This window comes from Penicillium lagena (genome assembly GCF_028827675.1).
Source record: "Penicillium lagena strain IBT 129212 chromosome Unknown utg000005l_segment0_segment0, whole genome shotgun sequence".
Taxonomy (NCBI): domain Eukaryota; kingdom Fungi; phylum Ascomycota; class Eurotiomycetes; order Eurotiales; family Aspergillaceae; genus Penicillium; species Penicillium lagena.
Genome location: NW_026623226.1, coordinates 3442063 through 3468413, shown reverse-complemented (window position 1 = coordinate 3468413; position 26351 = coordinate 3442063). Strand labels below are relative to the sequence as shown.

Below are 26351 nucleotides of genomic sequence, written 5' to 3'. Positions count from 1 at the left end.
TCAATCAAGCATCGAGCCATCGAGCCAACCTATGCACGAAGTCATCCATCGCGATTCTTACTTACCTACTTCATGACGGTCACGCATGTATTGTAAAATCTGCTTGGCATTCGGATCCAAACGCAACGCCTTGTGTAATACCATGAATCGACTGATCTTGATTGTTTTGGACAAAATTGGGGGATAACTGTCCGCGTCGCGCCATCGATCACGGCCCTGGCCAAGCACGGCTAATGCGCATATCAAGGCACATTCGTACTCTTCCGCGCTAGCCCGCTGGTTCAATAGTTCAATGCAAAAGTCCATACATGCGGTCTGGATCGGAGTCATCTGGTATGGATCGTCGCCACCGTCTCCCTGGCTCTGGGTCTGGCTCGGATGGTCGAATGGGTCGGGGCTCCCACGCGTGTCCTGCGCATGCCGCCATAATGCCTGCCATGCCCGTCGCTGGCGGGGGGTGAATCGGTACGGCGGGCTCGGCCAATCGTGCTCAACCTGGGTGCGAGCGAAAAACATCAAGATCTGCTGCCACGGCTCGACATGCCGCTGGATCTGCTCCTCATCCATATATGCCTGTAATGGTTCGTGCGGGCTCTGGTCTTTCTCCGTACGAGCAGCCTCGACACGAATCAGATGGCCCGTCTGCTTGGTGATGCGCTGGCTGATCCGCGCGACCCCGTCTATGGCGTCCCAGATGGCCCGCATCGCCCCTTCTGGGCCCTGGGCGTCCTCTGGGGGGGTCTTGATGGACTGTAGTATATCGCGGGGGGGGATGCCTACGAGCCGTTAGTTAGTCAAATTGGGGATTAATCGATCGACTATCAAAGCTGGGGCGTGGGCCCCATCTTAGAACCCAGGTTTTAAGCTCATTCCTTAAAACCCCAGTTCTAAGATGGTCTCTCTCTCCACTAGCCTACCCAACGACGCACGAATCAATACACACCTTGTAAATACACGGCCCACTGCGTCCGTCGGAGCCACGGGTTCGCCTCATCGAGCGGGCCGGCCTGGATCGTACGGTCGTCCGGGGCCTGCGAGTCAACGTACGTCTGTTCGAGCTGCTGGATGAGTTCATTGACCACATTAGCCTGGGGTGGCGGGCGTGCGGGTTCATAGTTGGGTCCGGGTTGTCGGACGTGAATGTAATGCGATCCAAGCCTCCGGTAAAAAACCCGCTGGCACACGACGCGTCGCATCGCCTGATCCCGGGCGTCTTGGCCAGCTGGGACTTCAGATGGCCGGGGCTTCCGACTATGGTCATATGGCGAAAACCCATGCTGGGTCCGCCAGTGCTTCCGGATGCTCTCCATTGTACGGCAAACGTACCCGCAAAACGTACATAAGATCCCATCATTGTAGATAGTCAGCCCGGGAATTAGCTTCCCAACGGACTGTGGTAAGTTGGTGGGTTCATCGCGGACGTTGGGCCATGTATTCACGATCTGTGTAAGTACCTCTTCTGCGACGCTGTGGGGGATAACATGCGCGCCCTTGGGCTTCGTTAAATGGCGAATAATCTCTCTGGGTCTAACGGCGTACTCGCATCGCCGGCAAATGGCGACTCCAAGCTCGTTGTTGGGCTGGAAAAACGTGTTGGCATTGATGGACTCTGCCATGGTATGTTGGATGCGAGATGCGTATATATATCTCAAGTGTGTGTGATGGACGTATATCTTCTAGTGGATGCTATCAATGACGGGTGTTGAATTCAAATCGGATAGCGCTTAAAATCAGCTGGGATATATGGGAGACCCCCTGAATGCGACCCCTGAATTTTCAGCTCAAACTCTGGACTGGGATGTTGGGGATCGCTGGTTGGTGGTTGACCTCTCATGGTCGATGAAGCGTTCTGCTAACCGCCGGTCGCCCCCCATCAAAATATTTACCTGATTTCGAATCCCTGCAACCACCCTTTCATGGGGCGATTGGGGCCTGAAATTTGGGAATAAAATGTGGGAACCAATGAACTCAAACATCACCAATTGTGAGCGTTGGGCGCCGACAAAAGCTCTACTGGGACGTTGATTTAATGTCTACTGGGGCGTTGGTCGGCCGTCCCATAGTTAAGGAAACCCTAAGCTTACGTAATCCTACTGGACCCATAAACGTCCCAGTAACCCCCGTTGGCTAGGGTATAGGGTATATACTAGTAAAAGTAGAAGTTAAACCCTATAATTAATTCGATCGCTCTTATATAAGAAATAAATTTTTATAGTAGTAGTCGCTAAGCATAGTTCGAAAAAAGGGTAAGCGTAGCTTAAAAAAGCATTATATAACTTCGAACCATAGTAGGGCTTTTGTTTTTAACCACGCCTAGGTCTTTTTCGAGCTACGCTAAACTAGAATCTATATAGTACAATAGTCCTTATAGGCGTACCTTACGAACTATTAAGAAAAGACTTCGTAAGTCATACTATTATTCAAGGTGTACCTCGCGAACTATTAAGGAATGGCTTCGTAAGTCATACTATACTTTAAGGCGCACCTCGCGAACTATCAAAATATCACTTCGTAAGTCATACTATTATTTAAGGCGTACCTCGCGAACCATTAAGGAATGGCTTCGCAAGTCATACTATACTTTAAGGCGTAACTCACGAACTATTAAGGAATGACTTCGCAAGTCATACTATACTTTAAGGCGCAACTCACGAACTATTAAGGAATGACTTCGCAAGTCATACTATACTTTAAGGCGTACCTTGCGAACTATCAAAAATCACTTCGCAAGTCATACTATTCTCTAAGATAACCATCGCGAAAGGTAGAGATCGCGAACTATCTTGTTTACTTCTGATTTAGGGAGGCTACTATAGCAATAACAATAAGAACAAAATAGAAAAGATTATGAATAGTATTCCTGCGAGCCAACTCCTAAATCCTTGATATGAAAACTGCTAATAGACAAGATCATCACTATCGCGACCACTAGGCTACCCAAGAAGCAAAGCTGCATCTAGCGTGCCCGCGGTATAAACAATTATTGCACTTCTCACCGAATCCGCCAGACACACAGTGGGTGAAGGGGCGGTGCGCGTTACGGTTGCGGCACTCAGAGCACTGCTGGCCCCGTGGGGGCACCCGGCCAGCACGAGTCACAAGGATTGCCTCGCGAAGCTGGGCACGGATCTGGAGCTGCTGGTAATTGTCGAGGCCGCGGAACAGGACATCACGGACGACAGGCTCGAAAATCCAACGTAGTTCCCGCGAAGAGATAGTCTGCGGGCCGGGGGGCGGAAGTCCAGGGATGGCGCGAACGTGATCGTTGCGCGCGGTGCTGAGCCACGCTGGTAGGTCCACGAATTCGGCACGCTCGTACTCCGCCATCGTCGCGTCCGTAGTCGGGGCGGGCCGATCCCAGATCTCGCGACGGAGGAAGGTGCCAGGCCGCGAAGGGAGATGTGGCTGATACTATTCGCCCGAATCAGAATCAGTAGGATCAAAAAGCCACTGCGAAGGATAGAGAGGACTTACACTATTTGCGTGTTCGGCGGGAGCTGCGAACACCACGATGGTCAAGTCCTCACCGCGAACCCGGACATTCACATTCTGTCCATTGGCCAACACGGGCCAGGTTCCACCGGCAAGACGGGACTCCGTCGCCATCGCGATGGCCACAGTAGGATCGAGGGCGGGTTGCGAATAGATAGAGTTGATAGTGCGCGGGGCGGACTCTAGAAATGGGGGCTCCTTGCGAACATAAAAACCAGCAAATGCTGGCAGTGAAGTTGGGGAGTTGAAGGAAGAAGAAATCTTGGAGCCAATTTCGCTCTTATATACCCACCTTACTTCTCGCGAGAGACACTGAACTTGCGAGTTCGCATCGCGAGGCCTCTGACTTAGGGGGCCTTGCGAGAACAAAGGATGGCAGTGAATGAGGGAGGGTCAAACGGTGGCACAAAGAATCAATAGGCTCGCAAGCCCCTCTATTCTCTAAGGAGGACCTTGCGAACTATTCTGTTCCCTTCTAGTTTAGGAGGGGTCAGATCGTGGCACAAATCGTTAATAGGTTCGCAGGTCCCTTTGTTCTCTTAAGGTGGACGTCGCGAACGATTTCATTCACTTCTGATTTAAGGGGGATCAGACAGTGGCATAAATCATTGATCGGTTCGCGAGTCCCTTTGTTCTTAGAGGTAGACATCGCAAAATATTCTACCAACTTTCGATTCAGGGAGTGTCATATGGTGACAAGAATAATCATAAAGAATCAAGAGGTTCGCGAGTCCGATTGTTCTTTACGGTAGACGTCGCGAGGTGTTCCTCTTTACGATGCTCTTAAAGCCATTATAGATACCTGATATTCGGAAATAATCAGTACAGATGCCTAACTGCCTCGCGAGATAATTAATTCATAACCCTTATGCTCACCTCTCTTCCCTCGCAAGGCGAATCCTTCTCGCAAGTCTAGTCATCGTCGATCATGATATACCGTTGGCGTTTCTTCGCGGGTTCCTTAAAATCCTCGTCTACTACGTCGCTATCGTCGTATAGTCGCTTTCGCGCGCCCTGCGAAGGGAGAGGGCCCTGTGCGGTGAGCCCAAGTAATTCATGCCACTCGCGGCTGACTGCACGGAACCGGAGCCGCCGACTCTCGATCACCCCTGGCGCCTCCTGGATCATTCGCGCATACGCTGTCCCTGCGACCCATGCACTATGTGCGGCCTGGTCATCTGCAATGCTCTCCTCGATTCCGTAGTCTTTCTTGAACCCGCCGCTCGCGAGGTGCATCCGCGAGATCCCTATTACGATATGCCGGTACGTCGGTACGTTGATATTCACGTGAAGATGTGTCGCGAACTCCTGCCGGAGAATCGCCCCAAGGGAGTCTGTGGGCCAGTGGCTCGACCCTCGCGGCCAGAGGAACGGCGAGCGCTGAAAAGGCTGTGGGATCTCCGCCGCGAGCATCGTCGCATGCTCGAGGAACGGGAGTACAAGCCAGAGGTAGTAGACGAGGAGCTCACTAACCTCTCGCGGGAGGTAGCGGTGGATGATACGGATAGAGTTTGTCACGCCTTGCGCCTTATGGTACGCAGTCACGATCGCGATAAGGCCATTCTCAATAAAAATGTTGCGGTGCCGGCCTTCAGGCGTGTTACGGTGCCGGACGGAAAGTAGCTCTGTCGCGCGCGCAGGCTGACCACTAGTTATGTGGATCGCGAGGAGGAGTCGCCGGAGGAACTGATTGACTAACCCGCGATAGTCCTCGACGGCGGCCTTCTGGAATCGAACCCGCGAGTCTGACTGCCGGACAGAGATGAATTCCTCACGGAGTGTATCGCTCGCAAGAATATGGTCAACGAGCCAACGCTCTCCCGTCGTTGGAAGTACCGCGTGGTTCCGTGGATCGGAGAGGAAATTCCAGCCTCGCGAGTTATTGATTGGGTCGTCTACAAGCTGGGAGAGGGGGAGCGTTGGGATAGTCCCCTCGCGAGTCTTATTACCGCTATCCTCGTCCTCGCGAAGGAGGAAGAGCTGCTCGAGGTCCCACCGCGCGAGCTCAATCTGCGTCTCGACGAACCGCCGGAGGTCTGATATCGCGAGGTGGACCTCGCGGAAGGTGAGGCTCTGACGGTCGTCGGACCAGATGAGGTATCCAAGGCCGGTCGACGTCGTCTGTACCCGCTTCCCATACGCGCGGAGCCGTGTGATCCAGTGGAAGGGCGTACGGGTTCCAAAGACAAGGAAGCGCTCGCGCATCTCGTCAATCATATCTCCTGTATACGCGACCTGACCATCGTCGACGAGCTGGACTGCACGCTGTGCGACGAGGAGCTGCGACATCTTGATGATTGCAGAGAGGAATGGCGTATAGTGCTCAGGGTCGCGATACGTGAGGTTCTCTACGTCAATGCTAAGCGCCGCGAGGAACCCGACCACTACACTCTCGTAGATATCCCCCTTGAGTTCGTGGTCGAGGAGGGCGATTGAGAGGTCAAGGCTCGCGCGATCAAGCTGATCGCTTGAGGCAGTAGGGTCGCGAGCGTGTTCCTCAAGGCGACTAAGCGCCGCGAGCTGCACAGTCGTTAGGCGATGCCGGAGGGTGATCGGCTGACTAGGTCGCGAGATACGGTAGACGAAGCAAATCAAGCGTACCCATATGCGCTGATAGCGATGGACGGTCGTAGGCTGGAGGTGGATCCGTAGCGGCTGGATTGCGAAGCCCTCTGCCCGTCGCCGGAACGTGTTTAGGCGGGCCTAAATATTAACTATCAACTACTGACTCGCGAGGTAGAAGAGGATAGGGGGATTGCACCTACCTGGTCGAACTCATTAATCCGGTTCGCAAGGACGGACGTAAGGGCCGTGTTAAGGAGACGTCGGACGCTCTCTGCGATGACTATAAGGACTGGCTCTGTGACAGGGTCTGGGCCGATCGCGAGGCGTGCGACGGCTATAAAGGAGTGGCCGCCGACGACCTCAGGCCACCGCGTGCGTTCGAGCCATGGCGTTGTCTTATCAGTACCTGTCTCGCGAGTAGTAGGTGCGAGCTGATTCTCTACCTCCGCGAGTATATTCGCCCGTTTGATCGCCTGATCTACCTCTGCGCGCATGATATCCGCCGGCGTACGGTCAAGCTCTTCCCGCGTCCGTCGTCGAGGCTCCGTAGGCGTCACAATAAAGAAGGCGCTTGCCCCTTTGATATTGGTAAAGAGCCGCTGGCAGCTCACCGGCTGCGGCCGTGGAATTGTCGCCCTTACGGCCGCTGGAGGCCGCCCAGCCGGCCGTGTAGGCGCCCTAGGGTGGACTGTTTGTCGGTGCTTCCGCATCTGATCGAAGGAGGTCGTCGCGAACGAGTCGCAGTTAGGCTCGGGGCAGCTATACCCGTGGTGCGTTGGGATGCCAGGGATTGGTGGGAGTGTAGGGTCTGGCGGCGCGAACGGCTCGCACGCTGGATCCCACGGACGACGGTCCCACGCCGTCACTACCGCCGCGCGGCGGAGGTCCGTAGTGCTCGCGGTCGGGTGGGCCTTATGGTGCTTCCGAAGATGGCTCTCGATCCAGTGCGGGCTCACGCCTATCTCGCAGGGCTGGCAGATCCAGACGCGGAGGGGTTCGTAGAAGGTGAAGAGGTCCATGTCGAAACGAGGAGTCGAGCGCGAGCGCGCAATCAATTGAGGAGTCTATACCTATTGTACCCTCGCGAGGGCGAGAGGGAGACGCAGCGACCGTTACTAGTAATAGACTCGCTCTTTTATCTACTCGTAGGGTCTACTAGACGCGTCGCGTCGCGTTCTATCGTCAAGGAAGTGATCGATCACAAAGCGATAGATCCGGACTCCCCGTCTATGGTTATCGGACCCCCCTCGGTGGTAATTGGAACCTTCCCCCCCCCCCCCCCCCCCTCCCCGGCCGGCGGGTTCGGGGCACGCACGGCGGGGGTCCGGGGCGGGCGCCGGGGGCGTGTCGAAGGGGGGCCCCGGCCGGGGGCGGAATGGTAATCAGACTGCAGGGCTGTCGCAGTCTCAAGGACCCGGCGGAGACGGGCGGACGGCTAGGCCTTTGTAGGCTCTGCCTCCGAGTACGGATGGAAGAGTAAGGTACTAGGAGCTAGGGCTAATCCGGTGTTTGCTCGCTCTTGCTGGAGCATTGCCACAAAGGGGCGGATATAGGCGAGGTAGTAGAATACGATATGGCCTGCCCGGGACGGGAGAAAACGTGCCACGTAGAATTCCCGGTTGTTCGTCAGCTTGGCCTTATAGTGCCGAGTCAGATAGATGACAGAGCCTCTGTAGAGATAGACTCCCCTCTCGGTAGACGTGGTATTCTCACATTCTAGATTCAGAATCTCAGGGGCACGCGGGACCTGGCCACCGGTCGTATATAGGATCGCTAGAATAGACTCGAGTAGCGCTGTTGTCTTGTCTAGATAGCGGAAGACGGCCGGCCAATGCCACTTGCCCTCTTTGACGAGTCGATTTCGCCGGACGGTATAGGCCCGTGTAGGAAGCTCGAGGTATGCCTCCGTTAGTTGGTTCTAAGGATGCTTGACAAAGGAGAAGCCTAGCTGTCGGTTTGTTAGGTTATCTTGTAGCCGGCTTAGGTCAACTGTTAGGAGCGTGTCGAACATAAGCTCCTAGCACTGCTACTCTGCTACTGTAAGGAGGTGTTCCGCTAAGGCCCGGAACTGATCCATTGAGAAGCCCTGCTGGTTGTGATAAACTGTCTAGCCATCCTCGCTCCATTGGAGGAGGTACGAAGGGGTCTCTATGCGACCCATCGAGCGCCCTGCGTCACGGAGACTAAGGAACTCGCCTAACGCGGACTGGGAACCTGCAATCATATATCGAAGCCGCACGGGGTCGAGACGGTCGACGGCACGTTCCTTCGAGCGACCGGGGATCCTGAGATGGGTATATGCGCGGCATGGGAGGGTATACTCGAGGAATAGGAGCCGTTGCATATAGATTAGGCGGGAGAGGACTAGGGTGAAATTCCGGGCGGGTTGAAACCCCTCGCTGCCACGGGAGAAGCCGAGTACTCCGCTAAAATAGACAAGTAGGCTAGTCTGGGGTCGTCCGTGGCTGAATCGGTCCGTGATCAGGGTAGTGTTTAGCTGAAAACAGAGCTCGAGGAACTCTGCTACTGCTATACTTGTAGTGTGCTTAGTGGACGAGTCGTAGCTGTGATGCATCCCTTGGGGCCGAGACTGTGAGGAATCGTTGACCTCTGGTTCCTAGTCGTCATCACTATCCTCAGAGGCACTAAGGGCATCCGGTATTTCTCTATCCTCACTCTCTGTCTCATATATAGCTTCGTTATAATCGTTGTTAATGTTGGTGTCATTGTTATTGTCTTCCTTCTCCTCCTCCTCCTCCTCTTCAATATCACGGGCCCTATACTGCCGAGTTTGGGTGGTCTTCTGGAAGGCTTGATGGGTAGTCTGCTGGCCCTGCTGAGAGAGATCCCTAAGCTCGGTAGTCATTAGAGGATCGTCCTAGATTCGATGCTCCTAGATCTGATAGAGGAGCGTCAGATGTTCCTTCCGGAATCGGATACCTGTCAGTCGCTGGCGCTGGGAAACATCTATCCGGAAGGCCTAGAAAACAAAGGCGAGGAACCGCTTCTAGTACCGGCGGTAGTCCTAATGGCTTCGTTCCTAGGCATGGAAGCGGAAGGGGCGATTGTAGCACGGGGCAGGCTTCGTGGTCACAAGCTAGCAGAGGATGGATCGACTCGTCTGACGGGCTATCTCTTTACACCGATCCAGCACACAGTCTATCGCAAACATTAGCTGGTAGAGACGCCCCTCATCGGGGGCGGGGCTGACAACCCGGCCCTCTCTATCCTGTAGGGCAAGGAGCAGGTCTATAGAACCCGCAGATGAGTACGGGAGCTCCGCGAGACTCTGTAGGAGATCCCGCCGTACGCCCTCGTAAACTTAAGGCCAGCGGGTCCGCTCTATCCACGGCCTAGTTGCCTCTACAGTCTGCGGGCCGGTCGTGGTAAAATCGGTGGTAGCCTCCTCGGCCTAGCGCTATGCCCGCTCCCGCTGGTGGACTGATGCGAGATGGGCATTTGTAGCGGGGTCCTTAGCTATAGGGCGAATGGCCTGTCCCTAGTGGACTACGGTCTAATACTGTCGGGACGAGCTCGGGGACCAAGTCTATAGGTAGACATCGTTGTATAGGTCATTCGCCCGACGGTGGGAGGCGCGCTGCTGCTGGAGATGCTCCTGGGATAGGTGGCGGCCGAGAAGGTCGCGGCTGATGGTGCGGTAGGCGCACTGACGGCATGTATACCCCGTGTATAGCCGTAAACGAGCATCGGCCGGAGAGCCGTCGGGACGAGGGGTAGCATAGGAAGGTTCCTAGAAACGGATATGGTGGCGTCGTAAGGCGACAGTGAGGCCCTTCCGGAGAGGCAATGGCACGCGATGCTTGCTATGCAGATGCTGGGTGACCTGCGAACCCCGCGGATAGAGTGCGGATTGGCACCGTTGGCAGAGGATGAGGTTCTCAGACTGCTCCCAGACGAGGCCACACGCAGTGAACACTTCGTCGATCGACTTTGGATCCGCCATCGCTAGCGGGTTGGACAACGGGCTCGAGCAATCCACCTACATGGTGCCTAGGCTAGGGACAATAATGGTCCACTACGGTAGAGAGGAAGGCATAGTAGACGGTTCTCCTTTGGAAAGTCGTCTAGTCGAGGCAAATAGGGGAAGATAGACGCGAGGGAAGGATCAAACGACTAGTAGGGTACGCGACGCGCATAGGGAGAGTGGGTCTTCTTGCGGGGTGGACCAATTAGGTGAGCGAAAAGATGGAATCTAATGGATTCCGCGACGCGCATAACGGGGGCTAGGCGGAATCCAATGGATTCCGCGACACCCCTTACCACGTAGGGTGCTATTATCATCGGACCAGTCTACATGCCCCGGAAGGGTCGGGGTCTGACGGACTTTGATCTTCTTACCATAGGTCCGTAGCCGGAGCGCCCAACCTACTGGGGTAGCGCATCCATGGATCAGGAATCGCTGCCGCATCTCATCTAAGATACTCGACGGTTCATCAACTGTCCCATCGTCTACGGCTAGAACGGCTCTCTGGATCACGAGCAGCTATGCGACCTTGATGAATCCTGAAAGGATCGGGGTATACTGATAGGCATCTCAAAAGACTTCCTTCTTTTCTTCGATTCTAAGGATCGCAAAGAACCCTATGACCACACTCTCAAACGTGTCTCTCCGCAAGACATGGTCTAGAAGGGCGATATAGAAGAGAAGGCAGATGCGGTTTAGTGCCACTGAAGCGTCTCGGATAGCATCTTCTAGTAGTGGCCTAGGAATGTGGGTGATCCGAGTGGCGGCGGCGGCGGAAGTTGTAAGTCTATACAACTGTTGACTCACTTCTTCTATTTGCTGCAAAAGGTCCACCTGATCCTTAGTCAAGATGTGGGCTAGTCGGATTGACTGACTCGGTTGGGCGGTGCGATGCACAAAGCAGAGAAGCCGCTTCTAGATTCGTCGATATCGCTGGTTCGTATATGGTGTAAGATGATAGAAGACGGGCCGATAGCTGGGTCGGCGGTAGGCATCATCCACGAAGCTATTTATCCGGGCTTGGTCAAACATATTAATCCGGTGGTCGGCTATTGACTGGAGCGCCTGGTCTAGAACGGCGTCTAGGCTTCCCATCCACAGCTGCAATATAGGTTCCTGTATAGGATCAGGCATATATGCTAGAGCAGCGAGTTCCGTGAAGGTATAACCGTAGAGGTAGTCACGCCATCGAGTCTTTTCTAGCCAAGGACTATATTCACTATAGTCACGATCCGTCGTGATGATTTGGTTATACTGTGTCTCCTTCTCCTCATACTGCCGGATCTGCTCATAAACTTAGGCGCAAATAAGATCGACCTGATTACTTGCGGGCTCAAGAGGCGGAGCCACCTGAAAGAATCGACTCTGGGGTCCAGAGACAAAGAAGCGCTGGCAATGAACCTTTTCCCAGAGAGTCTGGTCGATTGATCGACCCGGTTTTAGGCTGTCCGCTGTTTTCCGTGGTCGACCTAGACGACGGGCTGGTATAGACTGATGGGTCCGTAGGTGTTTCCGCATCTTCTCCTCTGAGCGAGATACAAAGGGACAATGCTTGCAGCCTAGTCCATCTTCGACTGGTAGGCTAGGCAAGGCGGAGGACGTTGGGGGCGGGAGTGGTACTGGTTGCTGAAAAGGATCAGCTAAAGGAAACTCCCTTAGCTGTTCGTGTAGCTGAGACACCGCGGTAGGACTGTCGAAGCCCAGCCATTCCTTCCGGTGACCTTTGAGGTGGGTGTGAAGATGGGTGGGTGCCACAGCACGCCCGCAGGGCTTGCAAATCAGCACCTTATATTCTGGAAGGTAACAAAATCGCTCCATCCCTACTCCTATTATTGATCAGATGAGGCTTCAGGACGGAGAAGAATGATCGCTTTAGTAGACAGGCGGTCGACTAGCTGTCTAGTTGGCATGGGATAGAGTCTATAATAGAGAAGTGATGTAAGTGATAGAAAAGAAAAGGCGTCCTTACGATTTTGGTTATTTCAAATCCATATGGTGGATTTATTGGATGATCAACAATAAGAACGAACGCGTCGCGTCACGGTTCCGTCTAAGAGGCATACAGGTGGGGCGCGGAGGGATCTAGGACCAATGGGTGCATAGAGAAGTCCGGACCCTGGGCACGGTCCTTTGAGGCATTATGGATCAGAAAACATTCATAGTGTATAATAGGAATTACTAGTAGTTGGTGAAATAACTGACTCCTGACTAGTCAGATGACTAGTCTAAGCCCAATTAGGCTTGTTCGTTAATTTAAAGATATTATCGTGCGATAATTCACGATAATGCGATAATTATCGCACGTTAATATCGTCGAGACCGTATATTGTGAACACCCCTAGCTAAGCACGGTCGCACCACGTGACCAACACGGACTAGTGTTCCAAAAATTTCTGGTATTTTACAGGGGCCATAGATGATCTGCAGCCCGAAATTTACAGGGGCCATAGAAGAACTACAGCCCGAAATTTACAGGGGCCATAGAAGAACTGCAGCCCGAAATTTACAGGGGCCATAGAAGAACTGCAGCCCGAAATTTACAGGGGCCATAGAAGAACTGCAGCCCGAAATTTACAGGGGCCATAGATGATCTGCAGCCCGAAATTTATAGGGGCCATAGAAGAGCTGCAGCCCGAAATTTACGTTATAAATTTGCTCCTCATGAAATACTGTATTTAAATCCCGATGAACTTTTTTGCCAGATGATATCCCTAATAACTAGCGCTAGCTAAGAATCTACGTTTAAAATACATGTATGACTGTGTGTGTTTGTAGATGTTCTATGATTGGTTCATTCGTACTATCACGAATGGGTTTACCTGCGCACGGCCCATTTACATCGAAGTCTACTGTATATCGGGCCAAATCTAGGATAATTTGAAGATCGTGATGCCAACAAGACGCTAGAAGGTTGCCTATAACGCAACTTCCCCAGGCGAAGAAATCAGGCACACGCTCTCAATTATAATATGGACGAGGTGAACTTTTAGCAGATGGATGTCAGTAGATAGGTAACTAGCAGGTCTAGCCGAGCTCCAACAAATCCATATGATTTTAGTTCTGCTCATATGCTTATCGGCACCATCCAGTGGCTAGAACAGCGATCCATTACAATTTCAACGGCACTTGACATCAAAAATGCTCCGAGAATATTGAAAGTTTTGACAGTCTACATTACAAATAGTATATGGATTCATTAGGATAATTTCTTTCTCATGTTAGACAATTGTACAGGATACTGTTTCCATTGCAGGTCACGCTGGGACGATCAGGCTTGAGCCGATGATCCTAAACACGCTGGTACCGCGAATCGCAAAGTTCGTATTCACTATCTGTGCGAATTGAACTGTTCCCCTGTTTTAACTTATTCATTGGTGAGCCGGAGCCATAGGTATAGTGCTTTCCAGGGGTATTATTGGTTTTTTTGCGGGCGCCCGAGCAGAAACGGAGTAAAGGCGCGTATGTCGGGAAGCAGGCGCAGAGAATTGCAGTACCAAGCTGGACACTCGACGCGACCATGGCTGGGGCAGTCTGCATGAATTCAGGGTTCGACGGAACCCAGATATAGTGCAGTCTTACCATGCTGACGATGCAAACCCTAGAATTCATTAGAACAAGAGATTTGGTTGTTGCGGGCGCTTGTAACTCACATTCCACCTAAGAGAAGGATGCAACACACTGAATACTTTTGTGCACTGCGTAGATTCAGTTGGCCGATCATGAAGGGTGGCATCGCCACCATGGCGACATCGACGAAGAGGTTGGTGAGCTCGAAGGCAAGGGTGAGCTTGCCACTTGACATGCAGTATTCGGGAGAGGCCAAGGCATCCCATACCATATGGACAGGATGACACTGAAAGATGTATAGGAATGTGAAGACAATCCAAAATAGAACCACAAATCCCACCATAGCGTAATTAAAACGTCTAAATGGAGTTGAAATTCCAAAAATCGTATGATAGAGCGCTAAGATTGATAGTTTTGCCGTAGAGACTGTCGCTATGAAGAAAATGTCGCAAAGGTAAAGTGCCTGTAAGTGAAGAGTGAGATTTATTAGCTCTGCCTTTAATATCTGAGACTGTAATTGTGAAATGTATAAGAGAGAGAGATGTCGATGTCTGAAAAATGGAAATATTGATGCTATTCGGAATGGATGATGATGGTGGTGATGTTGGAGATAACGAATATAACCCAGATTTCATATCGAACTGCTTTGTAGACCTTACTTTAGCCATTGCAATTCCCCAAGTAAGACCACCGTTCGCTTCATTTGTCTCTATTTGTGTAACGTCGAAGGTGCCAGGCCCCGGCCCGCTGACGACATCTATATAGATGTTAGCTGTCGATTTTGAATACATAGGAGATACGGATCAGACTTACAATTGATAATGCTGGCACTGTAAACAGCCATGAATGCCAAAGATAGCCCAATTAATCCGTCCGATATCATCAGGCTTTGTTTCGCGGATATTCGAAATACGAACCGAAGGATAACCGCGAACGCCCCTATTACCAGCATTGCAATAGCCGCACCCAGGTTCTCAGAACCACTTGGACTGAGGAGCTTCATGTTGAGGTAGATGAATGCGGAATGATTGCAAGATCAGAGCAAGATGTAACCTTGGAGTCAAAGATTAAGACTTAAGTAATGGCCAAAAATGGCGGGACACAGCTTCGAAATCAGAGAAGAATAGCACGTACTTGTGCAAGAGAAGGGGGGAGAGTCTGGCAAACACTCTGGAATGATTATGCCTAGGTGGGAAGCAATTTTAGAAATAAGAACTTGGTGACTTCCTTGACATTGATGTTTGATAGGCGCACTTTGCCCCCCCTCTTCAGCCCGGATCAATGCAAGTTAGGTTTCATCACTTCTTCCAAGGTTGAAAATGATTAGCTCTAATAAGAAAGGATATGCGGACCTGCAGCGGCCCCCCAATTACATGTATTCTCTTTTCAAATGTTGGTTCATGTGCAGTGTCCGATGAAGTTCGAGAGGGACGAATGTGACAGAATTAAAACATTTATTTCTTTTGCGTTTGTTGTGACTAGTATTAATAGTTCCCTGTCGACAAAATTGAAGAATTATTAGTCTGCTGTACTACGGGTGTGCTATGTAATGTTTCTTTAATACGAAATATCTGTATTTCAACTGTTCCGGGTGAGAAACTGCGAAACTGCGTGGGCACATGGAATGGCCACGCGTTGTGTTCGCGGTCAGCCCGCCTAGGTACTGAGCGATCTTGGTCTCCAGACTCTTTGCCAAGAGCGGGGTTAGATATTTCCTTCGTCCATTTTTCGAAAATCGAATACACGTGGCTACAGAGGAGAAGCACATGAAGGCTGTATTCCGTTATGCATTGAGAGTGGAAAATTGAAGACGCCACGTGCGGATTGAAAGGTGCAAGCAATAGCGATAGACATTTGGTAGATAATGACAAGAACATTCACCGTGACGTCCACCTAGGTATGAAGGCTACGTTTCGTCTATGAACTACATTCCTATATCTTTTGAGTACCTCAACTCGGGAGATTTAAAGCCCGTCATAACTTAGTAACATTATGAATATGAAATGAAGAAGAAAATAACTAAGTTATATATGTAGCTTCCCAGCATCAAAGCTCTTGTAAATGTCCTGAATGTATTCCTGAGCTCTCGCGCCCCCAATAGTTCGAAATTCCATCTGGTTCATGATGTAGGCTATGGTCATCCGACGGCGGCGATCCATGACTAACATAGATCCTCCCCAACCGCCCCAGAAACAAATACCATCACCTTCCGGAACAGAAGGGAAGACTTTACCAGGTGGTAGCCCGAGTCCAAGTGCAAAGCGCATATAAACGAAGAGCACTGGATCATCTCCTTGGATTTGCTCTTTCATCATTTCATCCAGAGTATGAGGGCTGAGGTACTGCTTTCCATCGACGATGCCATCTAATGATACAATGGACCCAATTCGCGCTAACGCTCGCGCATTGGAGAATCCACCAAAGGCCCCATTCTCCGATTTCCTGAAATTGGGATCATTGGGAAGATGAGGCAGCAAAGCGGACCCTGCCGCAGCTCTACCAATGAAGCTATCAGGATCAAACTGAAAGGCAGCAGCAGCCTCTGGCGGGAACGGTATTATATCGGCGGTTCGTGACCAGTTCTCCTCCGGAATTCCAAGGTGGAAGTCAGCGCCAAGAGGATTGGCAATTTCGTCGGTGATGAATTGGGTGAGCGACTTTCCTGTGATGCGTCGTACAAGCTCGCCGATCAGATGCCCATGAGTTGATGTTTGATATACATTCTGCGAGCCAGGAGTGTACCAAGGCGCTTGCGCCGCGAGTCTCTTTGTTGACGTTTCCACATCCTGCATCTCCTCGGGCGTTATCACTCCTTCCCATGCCGGCACTCCAGAGGAATGGCTAAGGATATGCGAAACTTTGACATTCTCTTTGCCGTTGCTGCCAAATTCAGGCCAATAGGTTGCGACTTTCTCATTCACATCCAGTAGGCTGCGATCAACGAGGATGTGGGCAGCGAGACCGGAGACGACCTTCGTAGAGGAGAAGACTCCAGTGATGGTGTCTTTCTCCCATGGCTTGGATTTGTCTGCATTCGCATGGCCACCCCAGAGATCGACAACATTCTTGCCGTCTATATTGACACAAAGGGAAGCGCCAACTTCATCGCCCTGAGCAAATTGCTCTTGCAAAAGACCACGCACAGATTCAAAGGCGGGATCACAAGAGCCATGAATTTCCGCCATGCCTATGATTGGTTTCTTCAGCTGTGGGATTTTGACGAAGAGACCAAAAAAAAAGAATGGAGTAAAGGAAGGAATTCGGAAAATGAACTCAAATTGAATGGTGAACGGACTTTGAGTTTTATGTCATACTTTGCATACTAGTAGATGGTATTGACCTAGCCTCGGCAGAGATCTGCCCTCTGCTGGAGAAACGAATTGAGACATGGTCAAATTTCATTATTTTATCCAATGAAAGAAAATGGCGCATTTACTCAAAATGTTGACAGGGTACAGCAGCGATTAAGCGATACTACTTTGCTGATCCTGAAACCCGCTACCGTTTTCCAACCAACAAAGAAAAGAGAATTTCATTGGACGGGCCCTATCAAGCCTGCTTTAAGTAAACAAAAGCTAGGTAAATGATCCTTGTGGCCGTCGCAGGGGCCAGCCGCACTGTGTGGCATCCTGCATCGTTGAGCACGCTTGATTTGTTGAGACAAAATGATGTACTCCAGATGTAGGATGAGATTCCTGCTAGCGTATTCAGCACGGCCGTGCGGGGTTACTGTGGAGCCAGCACACTGGTGCGTGTCCTTATGATCGGCGCCTATACCGCGTACTCTGTAATCGTGAAATCGTGAAAAGACTTGTCCGTAGGCCCGTGCGTGCGGCTCGGAAGGACTGTGGCGAAGATTTGCGGAACCGCCCTGTTGATCTTTGACGACTTCAAGCTGTTGCCGTGTAAGTCGTTCACACCTCCATTCGTCAGGCAGTGTCGGCCAACAGTGGGGGTCAATTTGATAACCCAGGATTGGATGCTAATGTTGGAGGCTGAAATATGTGCCGCTTAGCTGTTTTCTGCTGAAACTTGGGTTAAGGTAATAGAAGCGTCATTTCCAGGCACCAATGTTGATTGATACTGTACGGAGTAATCCTCAGTGAGCCGATGATTTCCCGATTGGAACAAACTCATATAGATGGGCAGTGGGTCCTTTCTGAGGTTACACTATACAGTACTTTGTATGTAGATCACTGGTATCCACTGCTCATGATAGGATGGCGATGCACTCCCCAGGGCGCTGGTAGTAAGAAACTCATACCTACTGGGGAATATTGGTTGACGCCCTCGCTAAAGTCTTTGCCCGGGTGCAATCGGGGCCAACTTCATGTAATAGCAAAAGCGGGCTGCCCGACCTGCTTTCTGCTATTTTCAAAGGCTTCCTTCCCCTTTTTTTCAACTCATTCACTGCCTCCTTTCCTGAGCGTTTGAAACTCCAACCCCACTCTACCTGCGATCAATACCCAGCCTCGAAACATGCAACCACCAGCACAAAATAATGTTTTTGACGGCGGAGAAGCCCCCGTTAAAATGAACGACGTGGCTGTGATTGGCTATTCTCTGCGATTCCCTGGGGATGCTACCTCACCTCAGAAGTTTTGGGAAATCCTCAAAGATGGCCGATCAGTTATGACTGAAGTGCCAGCTGAGCGTTTCAATATTAATGGATTTTATCACCCAGATGGTTCACGCAACGACACTGTTCGTATAAATAGGCTGATAAAATGCGCTTTATGAAAATTAGCTGAGCTTTGAGAATACCAGATGAATTGCCGCGGAGGGCACTTCCTAACCCAGAATGTCGCCGCATTCGACGCACCTTTCTTCTCAATGAACCCTTCCGAAGTGGAGAGCATGGATCCGCAACAGCGATGCTTACTGGAGACTTCATATAGAGCATTTGAAAACGGTAAGCAATCTTACTGATTGCAGCGAGTAGAGTGCTAAGTTCTGCTTGTGATTCTAGCTGGGCTCCCCATGGAGAAGGTCGCAGGCTCCAACACCTCTGTGTACGTGGCAGCTCTTGGTATTAACTACGTCAGAATGTTTGAATTCGACGAAGAGGTCCATGCGCCATACAAGGCCAACGGTAACTCTGGTGCCATCTTGGCAAACCGTTTGAGCTGGTTTTATGACTTACTTGGTCCGAGCATGACCATTGAGACGGCATGTTCCGGTAGCCTCGTCAGTCTTCATCTTGCTTGCCAAAGCCTTCACTCGAAAGAATCCAAGATGGTTCGTTATCTGCCCCTTCTATTCTGATCAAAGGCTGAATATGTCAAATAGAGTCTCGTTTGCGGAACAAATTTATACCTAGAGCCATTATCAGACGTAATTTCGCTGTCGTCTCTGAAGTTCATCTCTCCAGATAGCCGTTGCCACAGCTTTGATGCGAAGGGCAATGGCTATGCAAAGGGCGATGGCTTTGGCGTTTTGGTTCTAAAACGGCTTGGAGATGCTGTGGCAGACGGCGACGTAATCCGAGCTGTTATTCGTGGAACTGCGATAAACCAGGATGGCCACACTCCCAATATGTCTCAGCCTAGCCTTGCAGCCCAGGAGAGACTAATTCGGACGGCCTACCAGGATGCGGGCCTCGACTTCAAGGAAACGCGTTTGTTCGAGGCGCATGGTCCAGGAACTTTGATGGGTGATCTGATCGAGGCCAATGCGATCAGAAATGTCTTCCAGAAGGAATGGAGGCCGGATGATCCGTTATACATAGGGTCTGTCAAGGCTAATATTGGACACTTGGAGGCCACTGCGGGTCTTGCCAGTGTAATAAAGATGATTCTGTGTCTGGAAAGAGGTATCATCCCTCCCATTGCAGGGTTCGAGAACCTCAACCCTCAGATTTCATCAAAGGAATGGAATCTCGAATTCCCCAAGGAGGCCATACCCTGGCCTACAGATGGCCTTAGACGTGCCTCGGTTAATGCATTTGGGTATGGTGGTTCAAATGCCCACGCTATCCTAGACGATGCCTATAACTACCTGAAGGAGCGCGGCATCGAGGCGCGTCATGTAACCGCCACATTACCACCAAGACGAATGGCTCTTTCCGGTGAGAAGACTCGAAGAAATTCTACCAACGGTTCAAATTATCACATCACCAATGGACATACGGCAGATGTTCACGATGATATCAAGGCGAATTCTAACGGAAATACTACGAGTCTTGGAGATTCCAAAGTGGCACAGAGGAATGATCCCTTCCTCTTCGTCTATTCTGCTGCCGACTCTGGAGGAGTTGACAGACTTGCTACGGTTTATAAGGAATACCTCTCATTGATAAGCCATGAGGACACGTCCATGGAATTCCTCCGCAATCTTGCATACACTCTGTCGAATAAGCGCAGTCTTCTTCCGTACAAGTCATATGTGCTTGCAGAGACTGTGCAGGATTTGACGACGAAATTGCAAAGTGTTCCGAAGCCTGTTCGCTCATCTACCCCCCCAAAGCTGCTGTTCGTCTTCACTGGCCAAGGCGCGCAGTGGGCCAGAATGGGTATTGAGCTTTCCATCTTTGAAAATTTCAATGAGAGTCTCCAAGCAGCGGATGTCTACATGAGACAACTAGGAAGTTCTTGGTCTCTCATTGAGGAGCTACAAAAGCCGAAGGAAGCCTCCCAAATTGATAGCCCGGACCTATCACAGCCTCTATGCACCGCTCTTCAGATTGCTTTGGTCGAGTTGTTGGCAACCTGGGGCATTACTCCCTCGGGCATTGTAGGCCACTCCTCTGGAGAGGTTGCGGGGGCTTTCAGTGCTGGCTCTATATCCCGCGAGTCTGCCTGGGCCATTGCTTACTTTCGAGGCGCTGTTGCTTCACGACTCGCCACAGCTACTGCGAATTCGCCGGAAAAGGGTGCTATGATGGCGGTTGGCCTGTCAGAATCAGAGCTTCAGCCATACTTTGAAGATATTGCCAAACTGTACGGTGCTGGGTCGCTGTCTGTGGCTTGTTTCAATAGCAGCACAAATACTACGGTGTCGGGACTAGAGAAGGCTATAGACGAACTCAAGTCTCGCCTCGACGCCGATTCCGCTTTTGCTCGCAAGCTCAGGATTCCGGTAGCCTACCACTCGTCGCATATGCAAGTTATCGCAGACGAGTACTTGAGTCTGCTACAATCAATTGCTCCACCACCCAAATCCGAGAAGAACGCCTACGCTCCATCATTTGTATCGTCGGTCACTGGGAAGCCTATTGACGTGCGAAAACTCTCTCAGCCGCAATACTGGGTTGATAATCTTGTATCGCCTGTTCGATTCTCTGAGGCAATCAAAGAGTTTGTTTCATTCGATAATGGCGGTCCATCAGCCATGCGTAATGCTAATTATTTTGTTGAGATTGGTCCTCACCCAGCCATGCAGCGTGCCGTAATGGATAGCCTGGAGAACCCAAGATACGGCTCCACTGTGCGGCGAGATATGTCAGGGGTGCTCTCTCTGAAGCAGCTTTCCGGTGAGCTTTGGATGGAAGGATTCCCAGTTCAGATTGACATTGTCAATCGCCATGATGACACAGACCCATGGATGATCACAGACTTGCCGGAATATCCTTTCAACGATTCCCATACGTACTGGCTGGAAAGCCGTCTCTGGAAGAACTATAGAACCCGTGAAAACATTCGACACGAGCTTCGCGGTATTCCTGTTACCGATTGGAATCCCTTCGAGCCAAGGTTCAGGTTCACAATCCGCCTTTCCGACCTCCCGTGGTTAACAGACCATCGAGTGAGTTGATCTTTTCTTTTTATTTTTTGACACTTGGGGCTGATAATTACTTGCTCACAATCAGGTGAACGGAACGATTTTATATCCTGGGGCTGGGCTGGCCATCATGGCGTTCGAAGCTGCAAGATATCTGAACAAGCCTGGTCAACCCGTAACAGGCTACCGCCTACAGAATGTCTCTGCTTTTGCGGCTATTCCAGTGCCCGATACCCCCGAGGGTGTCGAGAGCCAAATTTACCTCCGCAATCAGGACAATAGCCGCACGACGGGCTCCAAGACAATTGAGTGCAGGGAGTTCCGTATTTGTTTGTACACCGAAAACGAGTGGAAAGAGGTCTCTGCCGGCTCTGTCACAACGGAATATGAAGAAGAAACTCCTGATGAGATCTATGCTTGTGACGAGGCTAGTGTATTTAGAGATGAATGCCTGTCTCGGTATCAAGAGGCCCAAAAGCGATGTACTGCAAGGGGCAACCCATCAACGTTCTATGAGTCAGCCCATAGGACCGGATATGGCTTTGGTCCGAGCTTCAACACCCTGCATGATGTAGCCTACGACTCCAATGGAGCCCAGGCTATTGGTACAATCTGGCCAGACGAGTGGAAGTCCAAGGTCCCCGAGATTAACGCCAATGTTCAACCTCATCTCATTCACCCTTCCGCTCTTGATGGAATATTTCAGGTCACTGCAGTAGCCACAACCAAAGGTGGCACCATTGATGGTCCTCTCCAGGCTCCAACCCAGTTCCGAGACTTCTGGATCTCGCATGATCTTCTTTCCCGAACACCAGATACTCAGCTTCAAGTTGTTGCCCACAGAACCCGCGAAGCAGTTCGGGAGACTGAATCCTCTATACTTGCCTTGCGCTCTGACACCGGGGAGCCAGCTCTGAAGATTGATGGATACAGGGCAACTACCGTGTCACACATGGGTTACATGCCATCCGAGAGACGTAACATCTTCTACCGCCTAGACTGGAAGGCTGACGTCGACTTGTTGAGTCGAGGTCAAAAGGAGAATTACATCTTGGAAAATGAGCCTATGCGCGTTGAATGGGAGCCTGCCAAACAGGTTGTGGTTCTATACTACATGGACCAGATGCTGAAAGAGTTGGACACACCCGGGTTCCAGAAGCTAAATGGTCATTTGCAGAAATATATAACTTGGGTTCGCAATAGGTTCGCAGAGCTCAGTGAGAGCAACCCCCTCTTGCAATCGCCATGGAAAGAGATTCTACAAGACAAGCATCGTTGCACCCAATTCCTAGAAGACTTCGCAGCATCTGGAGTTGTCAACAGGGCTATCTTTACTTTTATCAAAGAGCTTGTGCCCTTCATCCGCGGAGAAACGGATCCTTTAGATCTTCTTTTCAACCAAAACCTCGCAAAGGACCTTTATGCCGACGTGATATTCTCGGTGAGTGCCAAGAGAATGGCAGCTTTCATAGATCTCTTGGCCCACAAAAACCCTAGCATGAACATTCTGGAGCTTGGTGCAGGAACTGGGAGTGGTACTGCGCCTACCCTGTCTACCCTGGGAAAGCAAGGCGGTCATGAAGGGGCTACTCCCAGATTCAGTAGCTACACTTTTACGGACATCTCCCCGAGCTTTTTTGAAAAAGCCAAAGTGCAGTTTGCAGAATATGCCGATCGCATGATCTTTCAAACATTGGACATCGAACGAGACCTAGAGGATCAAGGATTTGAATCGGGCAAATATGACCTCGTCGTTGCCGCAACGATGGTACATGCGACAGAGTGTATTGCCGAGTCGTTGGCTCGCGCGCGTAGGCTGCTCAAGCCTGGCGGTTACCTTGTCATAATAGAGCCAACAAATAAAAAGGACATCCCGCTGAACGGTATCTGGGGCACTCTGTCAGGGTGGTGGAGGTCGACTGAGGCAGACCGATCCTGGTCTCCTCTGTATTCTCAAGACGAATGGGATCATTACTTGAAGAAGGCCGGGTTTACCGGGTGCGAAGCAGCTATCACTGATTTTCCTGATGTGGAACACCATACAGTCAGCTTGATCATTTCGCGCGCGGCCTCACAAGAACCAGCTACGCCAGTTTGCTCTCCCGGTTCTCTGTTGATTGTTGCGGAGACTGAGATCCAGAACAAAGTAGCGCAGGAAATCACGTCCCAGGCAAATTCAACGAACACGGGATTCGCTATCCAGGTCGTCACACCAGAGATGCTCCAGCATCAGGATCTGCACGCTGATATCTGTATGTCATTGCTGGAATACGGGCGCCCATTTCTATCAGCAATGAGCGAAAGTGACTTCAGGCTTCTCAAACAATTGGTTGATACATCTTCAAAGATATGTTGGGTGACAAATGGTGCTGGTGAAAAGGCCCCGATTCCAGAGAACGCCATGAGCTCCGGCTTCAGCCGAGCGCTCATAATGGAGCATCAAGGTGTTCACATGACAAACCTAAACATTGACAACGTTGAAGACATTTCTTACGCTGCAAAAATGATTAGCAACGTTACTGAAGCCTATTTTGGTGTTTCTGATATCAATGATAGGGAAGGGGACTACTCCGTTGTGGATGGCACGGTCCTTATCTCGCGAGCTGTAGAGGCAAACGACATCAACGATTACTCTCATTCTCAGAACGCTAACCTGCCCATTGAGAGAAGGCATCTTCAAAGGGAGCCTACAGAGCCCCTTAAAGTCCAGTTCTCTCCAGGTCAGCTAGACAGCTTCCGGTTTGTTCGCGATGGAGATGTCGGCGAGCCACTAGCTGACAATGAGGTTGAAGTCGAGGTTAGAGCATCACCAATTAACTTCAAGGATGTCTTGGTCGTACTGGGGCAGGTGACTGATAATTATATTGGCAACGAGTTTGCCGGAGTTGTCCGAAGAGTCGGCGCCGGGGTAAAGGAGTTTGCACCTAACGATCGTGTCACAGGCCTAGCGTCAGGGACGTTCAAGACATTCGTCCGTCACCAAACCCACACAGTGGTTCACATCCCCGACGATCTACCTTTTGTCGAGGCCTTGCCCTCAGTTTGGCTAACGGCGTTGTACGGCCTCAGTCATCTTGGGCGTCTCCAAAAGGGAGAGTCTGTCCTGATTCACGCCGCTGCTGGTGGGGTTGGACAGGCAGCTATTCAGCTAGCCCAACATATTGGCGCCGATATCTTTGTCACCGTTAGCTCGCAAGCCAAGAAAGACCATCTCCAGAACCTGTTTAACATTCCCGACAATCGTTTCTTTTCTAGCCGACACCTTGCCTTTGGCAAACAAATAATGCGCGCCACTAACGGCCGGGGTGTGGATGTTGTCTTGAATTCTCTTTCGGGAGAGGCACTTGTCGAGTCTTGGAAGTGTATCGCGTCATTGGGACGTTTCATTGAGATTGGAAAGCGCGACATGGAGACGTTTCAGAAACTCCCTATGCATACCTTCCTAAGGAATGTAACTTTTGCGTCCGTCGACCTCCTGAATGTGTACAACAACCACCCTACACTGATAAGAAAACTCATGGACGAAATGAAAGAGCTTGTGTTTTCCAAAACGCTTAGAGCTCCCCAGCCTGTAACCTTGTTCTCCCCTGCGGATATCGAGTCGGCTTTCCGATACCTCCAGACTGGCCGCCACATGGGTAAAGCCGTGATCAGTTGGGAAAAAGAGGGGGAAATTCCTATTATACCTACTGTCGACCCAGGATACCAATTTGACTCGCAGGCCACGTATGTCATTGCCGGTGGTTTGGGTGGAATTGGTAGGAGTGTTGCCAGCTGGTTCTCAACTCGGGGTGCCAAAAATTTGATCTTGTTATCGCGCTCTGGGGCCGTCTCTGAATCTGCACGCGAGCTAGTCAATAACCTTACCGCGCGGGGGGTGAATGTTGCTACCCCTCAATGCGACATCTCGAACACAGTGTCTCTGGACGCAGCCCTAAAAGAATGTGACCACATGCCTCCGATCAAGGGCGTTATTCAAGGCGCCATGGTTCTCAAGGTATGTTCCAATCCTTCAAAATCCAATTGCCTTTCTTTAGCTGACAAAATATATAGGACCGACCCTTTGATCTCATGACCAAAGACGAATGGCAGGCGGTTCAAAAGCCCAAAATGACGGGCACCTGGAATCTTCACAACAAGTTGCCCTGCGACATGGACTTTTTCGTCATACTCTCCTCTCTTGGTGGCATGATTGGCGTTAAATGTCAGGCACAGTACAACGCTGCCGGCACATTCCAAGACGCTTTTGCCCGGCACCGCTGGTCACAAGGGCAAAAGTGCATCTCAATTGATATTGGCCTCGTCACTGCCGTGGGATACGTAGCTGAACAACAGTCGATGTCTGGATTATCTCAGCGATGGATTGACGAGGGCTTCGAAGTGCTTCGTGAGGAAGAGCTACACAGTGTCGTGGATTGGGCATGCAATGCTAACATCACGATTGGTTCAGGCTGGAACACACAGGTCCTGTCCGCGCTAAATAGTCCCAACTCACGACTAGCGCAAGGCAAAGATCTGCTCCCGTATATGAAGCGTCCTATGTACCGTCACTTGCATCAGACAGATCAAGGTGGTGAGCTTCACTCCCTAGAGTCCAACAAGGAGGTTGACTACGGTGTCCTGCTTATGGAGGCGACATCCGTGCTGGAGGGGGGAAGGATCATAGCATCTGCGCTGGCAAAGAGACTTTCTCAAGCCCTCTCTGTCCCTGAAGAGGACATCGACAAAAGCAAACCCGCGCACAGCTTTGGGGTTGACTCACTTGTTGCAGTTGAACTACGATTCTGGTTCGCTACTAAGCTGAAGGTGGAGCTTTCCCTTTTCGATATAATTGCGAACATCAGTATTGAGGAGTTAGGTCAGTTGGCAGCGGAAAAATGCCAGTATCTCTCACAAAAGTGATAGGCGGTGGAGATTTTGCTGACGATATTCAATGCGCTGATCAAGATGTGAAGTAATTAGGGCAACCACTTGTATGTCAATATATTGTTGTATGATCTCTAGTATTTACTTCATAATTTTC

At 50.9% G+C, this 26351-nt stretch overlaps 11 protein-coding genes across 11 annotated transcripts; 2 read left to right on the top strand and 9 right to left on the bottom strand.

The window, feature by feature from the left end:
* Positions 1–57: 57 nt before the first annotated feature.
* Positions 58–1616, bottom strand: N7510_008151 (uncharacterized protein; the record flags this gene model as incomplete). The annotated part of the gene is made up of 2 exons (XM_056980076.1): positions 58–776; positions 944–1616. The coding sequence occupies 2 exons, from the start codon at positions 1614–1616 to the stop codon at positions 58–60; spliced, it is 1392 nt and encodes a 463-aa protein (XP_056833119.1).
* Positions 1617–2928: 1312 nt separating this feature from the next.
* On the bottom strand, positions 2929–3606 carry N7510_008150 (uncharacterized protein; the record flags this gene model as incomplete). Its single annotated transcript, XM_056980075.1, has 2 exons — positions 2929–3411; positions 3475–3606. The coding sequence occupies 2 exons, from the start codon at positions 3604–3606 to the stop codon at positions 2929–2931; spliced, it is 615 nt and encodes a 204-aa protein (XP_056833118.1).
* A 798-nt stretch (positions 3607–4404) lies between these two features.
* Positions 4405–7076, bottom strand: N7510_008149 (uncharacterized protein; the record flags this gene model as incomplete). The annotated part of the gene is made up of 2 exons (XM_056980074.1): positions 4405–6195; positions 6258–7076. The coding sequence occupies 2 exons, from the start codon at positions 7074–7076 to the stop codon at positions 4405–4407; spliced, it is 2610 nt and encodes an 869-aa protein (XP_056833117.1).
* Positions 7077–7492: 416 nt separating this feature from the next.
* Positions 7493–8134, bottom strand: N7510_008148 (uncharacterized protein; the record flags this gene model as incomplete). The annotated part of the gene is made up of 2 exons (XM_056980073.1): positions 7493–7975; positions 8096–8134. 2 exons carry the CDS (start codon positions 8132–8134, stop codon positions 7493–7495), a joined length of 522 nt encoding a protein of 173 aa, XP_056833116.1.
* A 540-nt stretch (positions 8135–8674) lies between these two features.
* N7510_008147 (uncharacterized protein) lies at positions 8675–8923 on the bottom strand (the record flags this gene model as incomplete). The annotated part of the gene is made up of 1 exon (XM_056980072.1): positions 8675–8923. The coding sequence occupies one exon, from the start codon at positions 8921–8923 to the stop codon at positions 8675–8677; it is 249 nt and encodes an 82-aa protein (XP_056833115.1).
* A 21-nt stretch (positions 8924–8944) lies between these two features.
* On the top strand, positions 8945–9232 carry N7510_008146 (uncharacterized protein; the record flags this gene model as incomplete). The annotated part of the gene is made up of 1 exon (XM_056980071.1): positions 8945–9232. The coding sequence occupies one exon, from the start codon at positions 8945–8947 to the stop codon at positions 9230–9232; it is 288 nt and encodes a 95-aa protein (XP_056833114.1).
* A 372-nt stretch (positions 9233–9604) lies between these two features.
* On the bottom strand, positions 9605–10021 carry N7510_008145 (uncharacterized protein; the record flags this gene model as incomplete). The annotated part of the gene is made up of 2 exons (XM_056980070.1): positions 9605–9808; positions 9842–10021. The coding sequence occupies 2 exons, from the start codon at positions 10019–10021 to the stop codon at positions 9605–9607; spliced, it is 384 nt and encodes a 127-aa protein (XP_056833113.1).
* A 249-nt stretch (positions 10022–10270) lies between these two features.
* On the bottom strand, positions 10271–11176 carry N7510_008144 (uncharacterized protein; the record flags this gene model as incomplete). The annotated part of the gene is made up of 3 exons (XM_056980069.1): positions 10271–10561; positions 10748–10954; positions 11009–11176. The coding sequence occupies 3 exons, from the start codon at positions 11174–11176 to the stop codon at positions 10271–10273; spliced, it is 666 nt and encodes a 221-aa protein (XP_056833112.1).
* Positions 11177–13330: 2154 nt separating this feature from the next.
* On the bottom strand, positions 13331–14612 carry N7510_008143 (uncharacterized protein; the record flags this gene model as incomplete). The annotated part of the gene is made up of 4 exons (XM_056980068.1): positions 13331–13640; positions 13693–13895; positions 14269–14366; positions 14423–14612. The coding sequence occupies 4 exons, from the start codon at positions 14610–14612 to the stop codon at positions 13331–13333; spliced, it is 801 nt and encodes a 266-aa protein (XP_056833111.1).
* Positions 14613–15633: 1021 nt separating this feature from the next.
* N7510_008142 (serine hydrolase domain-containing protein) lies at positions 15634–16794 on the bottom strand (the record flags this gene model as incomplete). Its single annotated transcript, XM_056980067.1, has 1 exon — positions 15634–16794. The coding sequence occupies one exon, from the start codon at positions 16792–16794 to the stop codon at positions 15634–15636; it is 1161 nt and encodes a 386-aa protein (XP_056833110.1).
* Positions 16795–18088: 1294 nt separating this feature from the next.
* N7510_008141 (type I polyketide synthase) lies at positions 18089–26230 on the top strand (the record flags this gene model as incomplete). The annotated part of the gene is made up of 6 exons (XM_056980066.1): positions 18089–18313; positions 18377–18521; positions 18579–18847; positions 18899–21352; positions 21417–25325; positions 25382–26230. The coding sequence occupies 6 exons, from the start codon at positions 18089–18091 to the stop codon at positions 26228–26230; spliced, it is 7851 nt and encodes a 2616-aa protein (XP_056833109.1).
* Between the last annotated feature and the right edge of the window lie 121 nt (positions 26231–26351).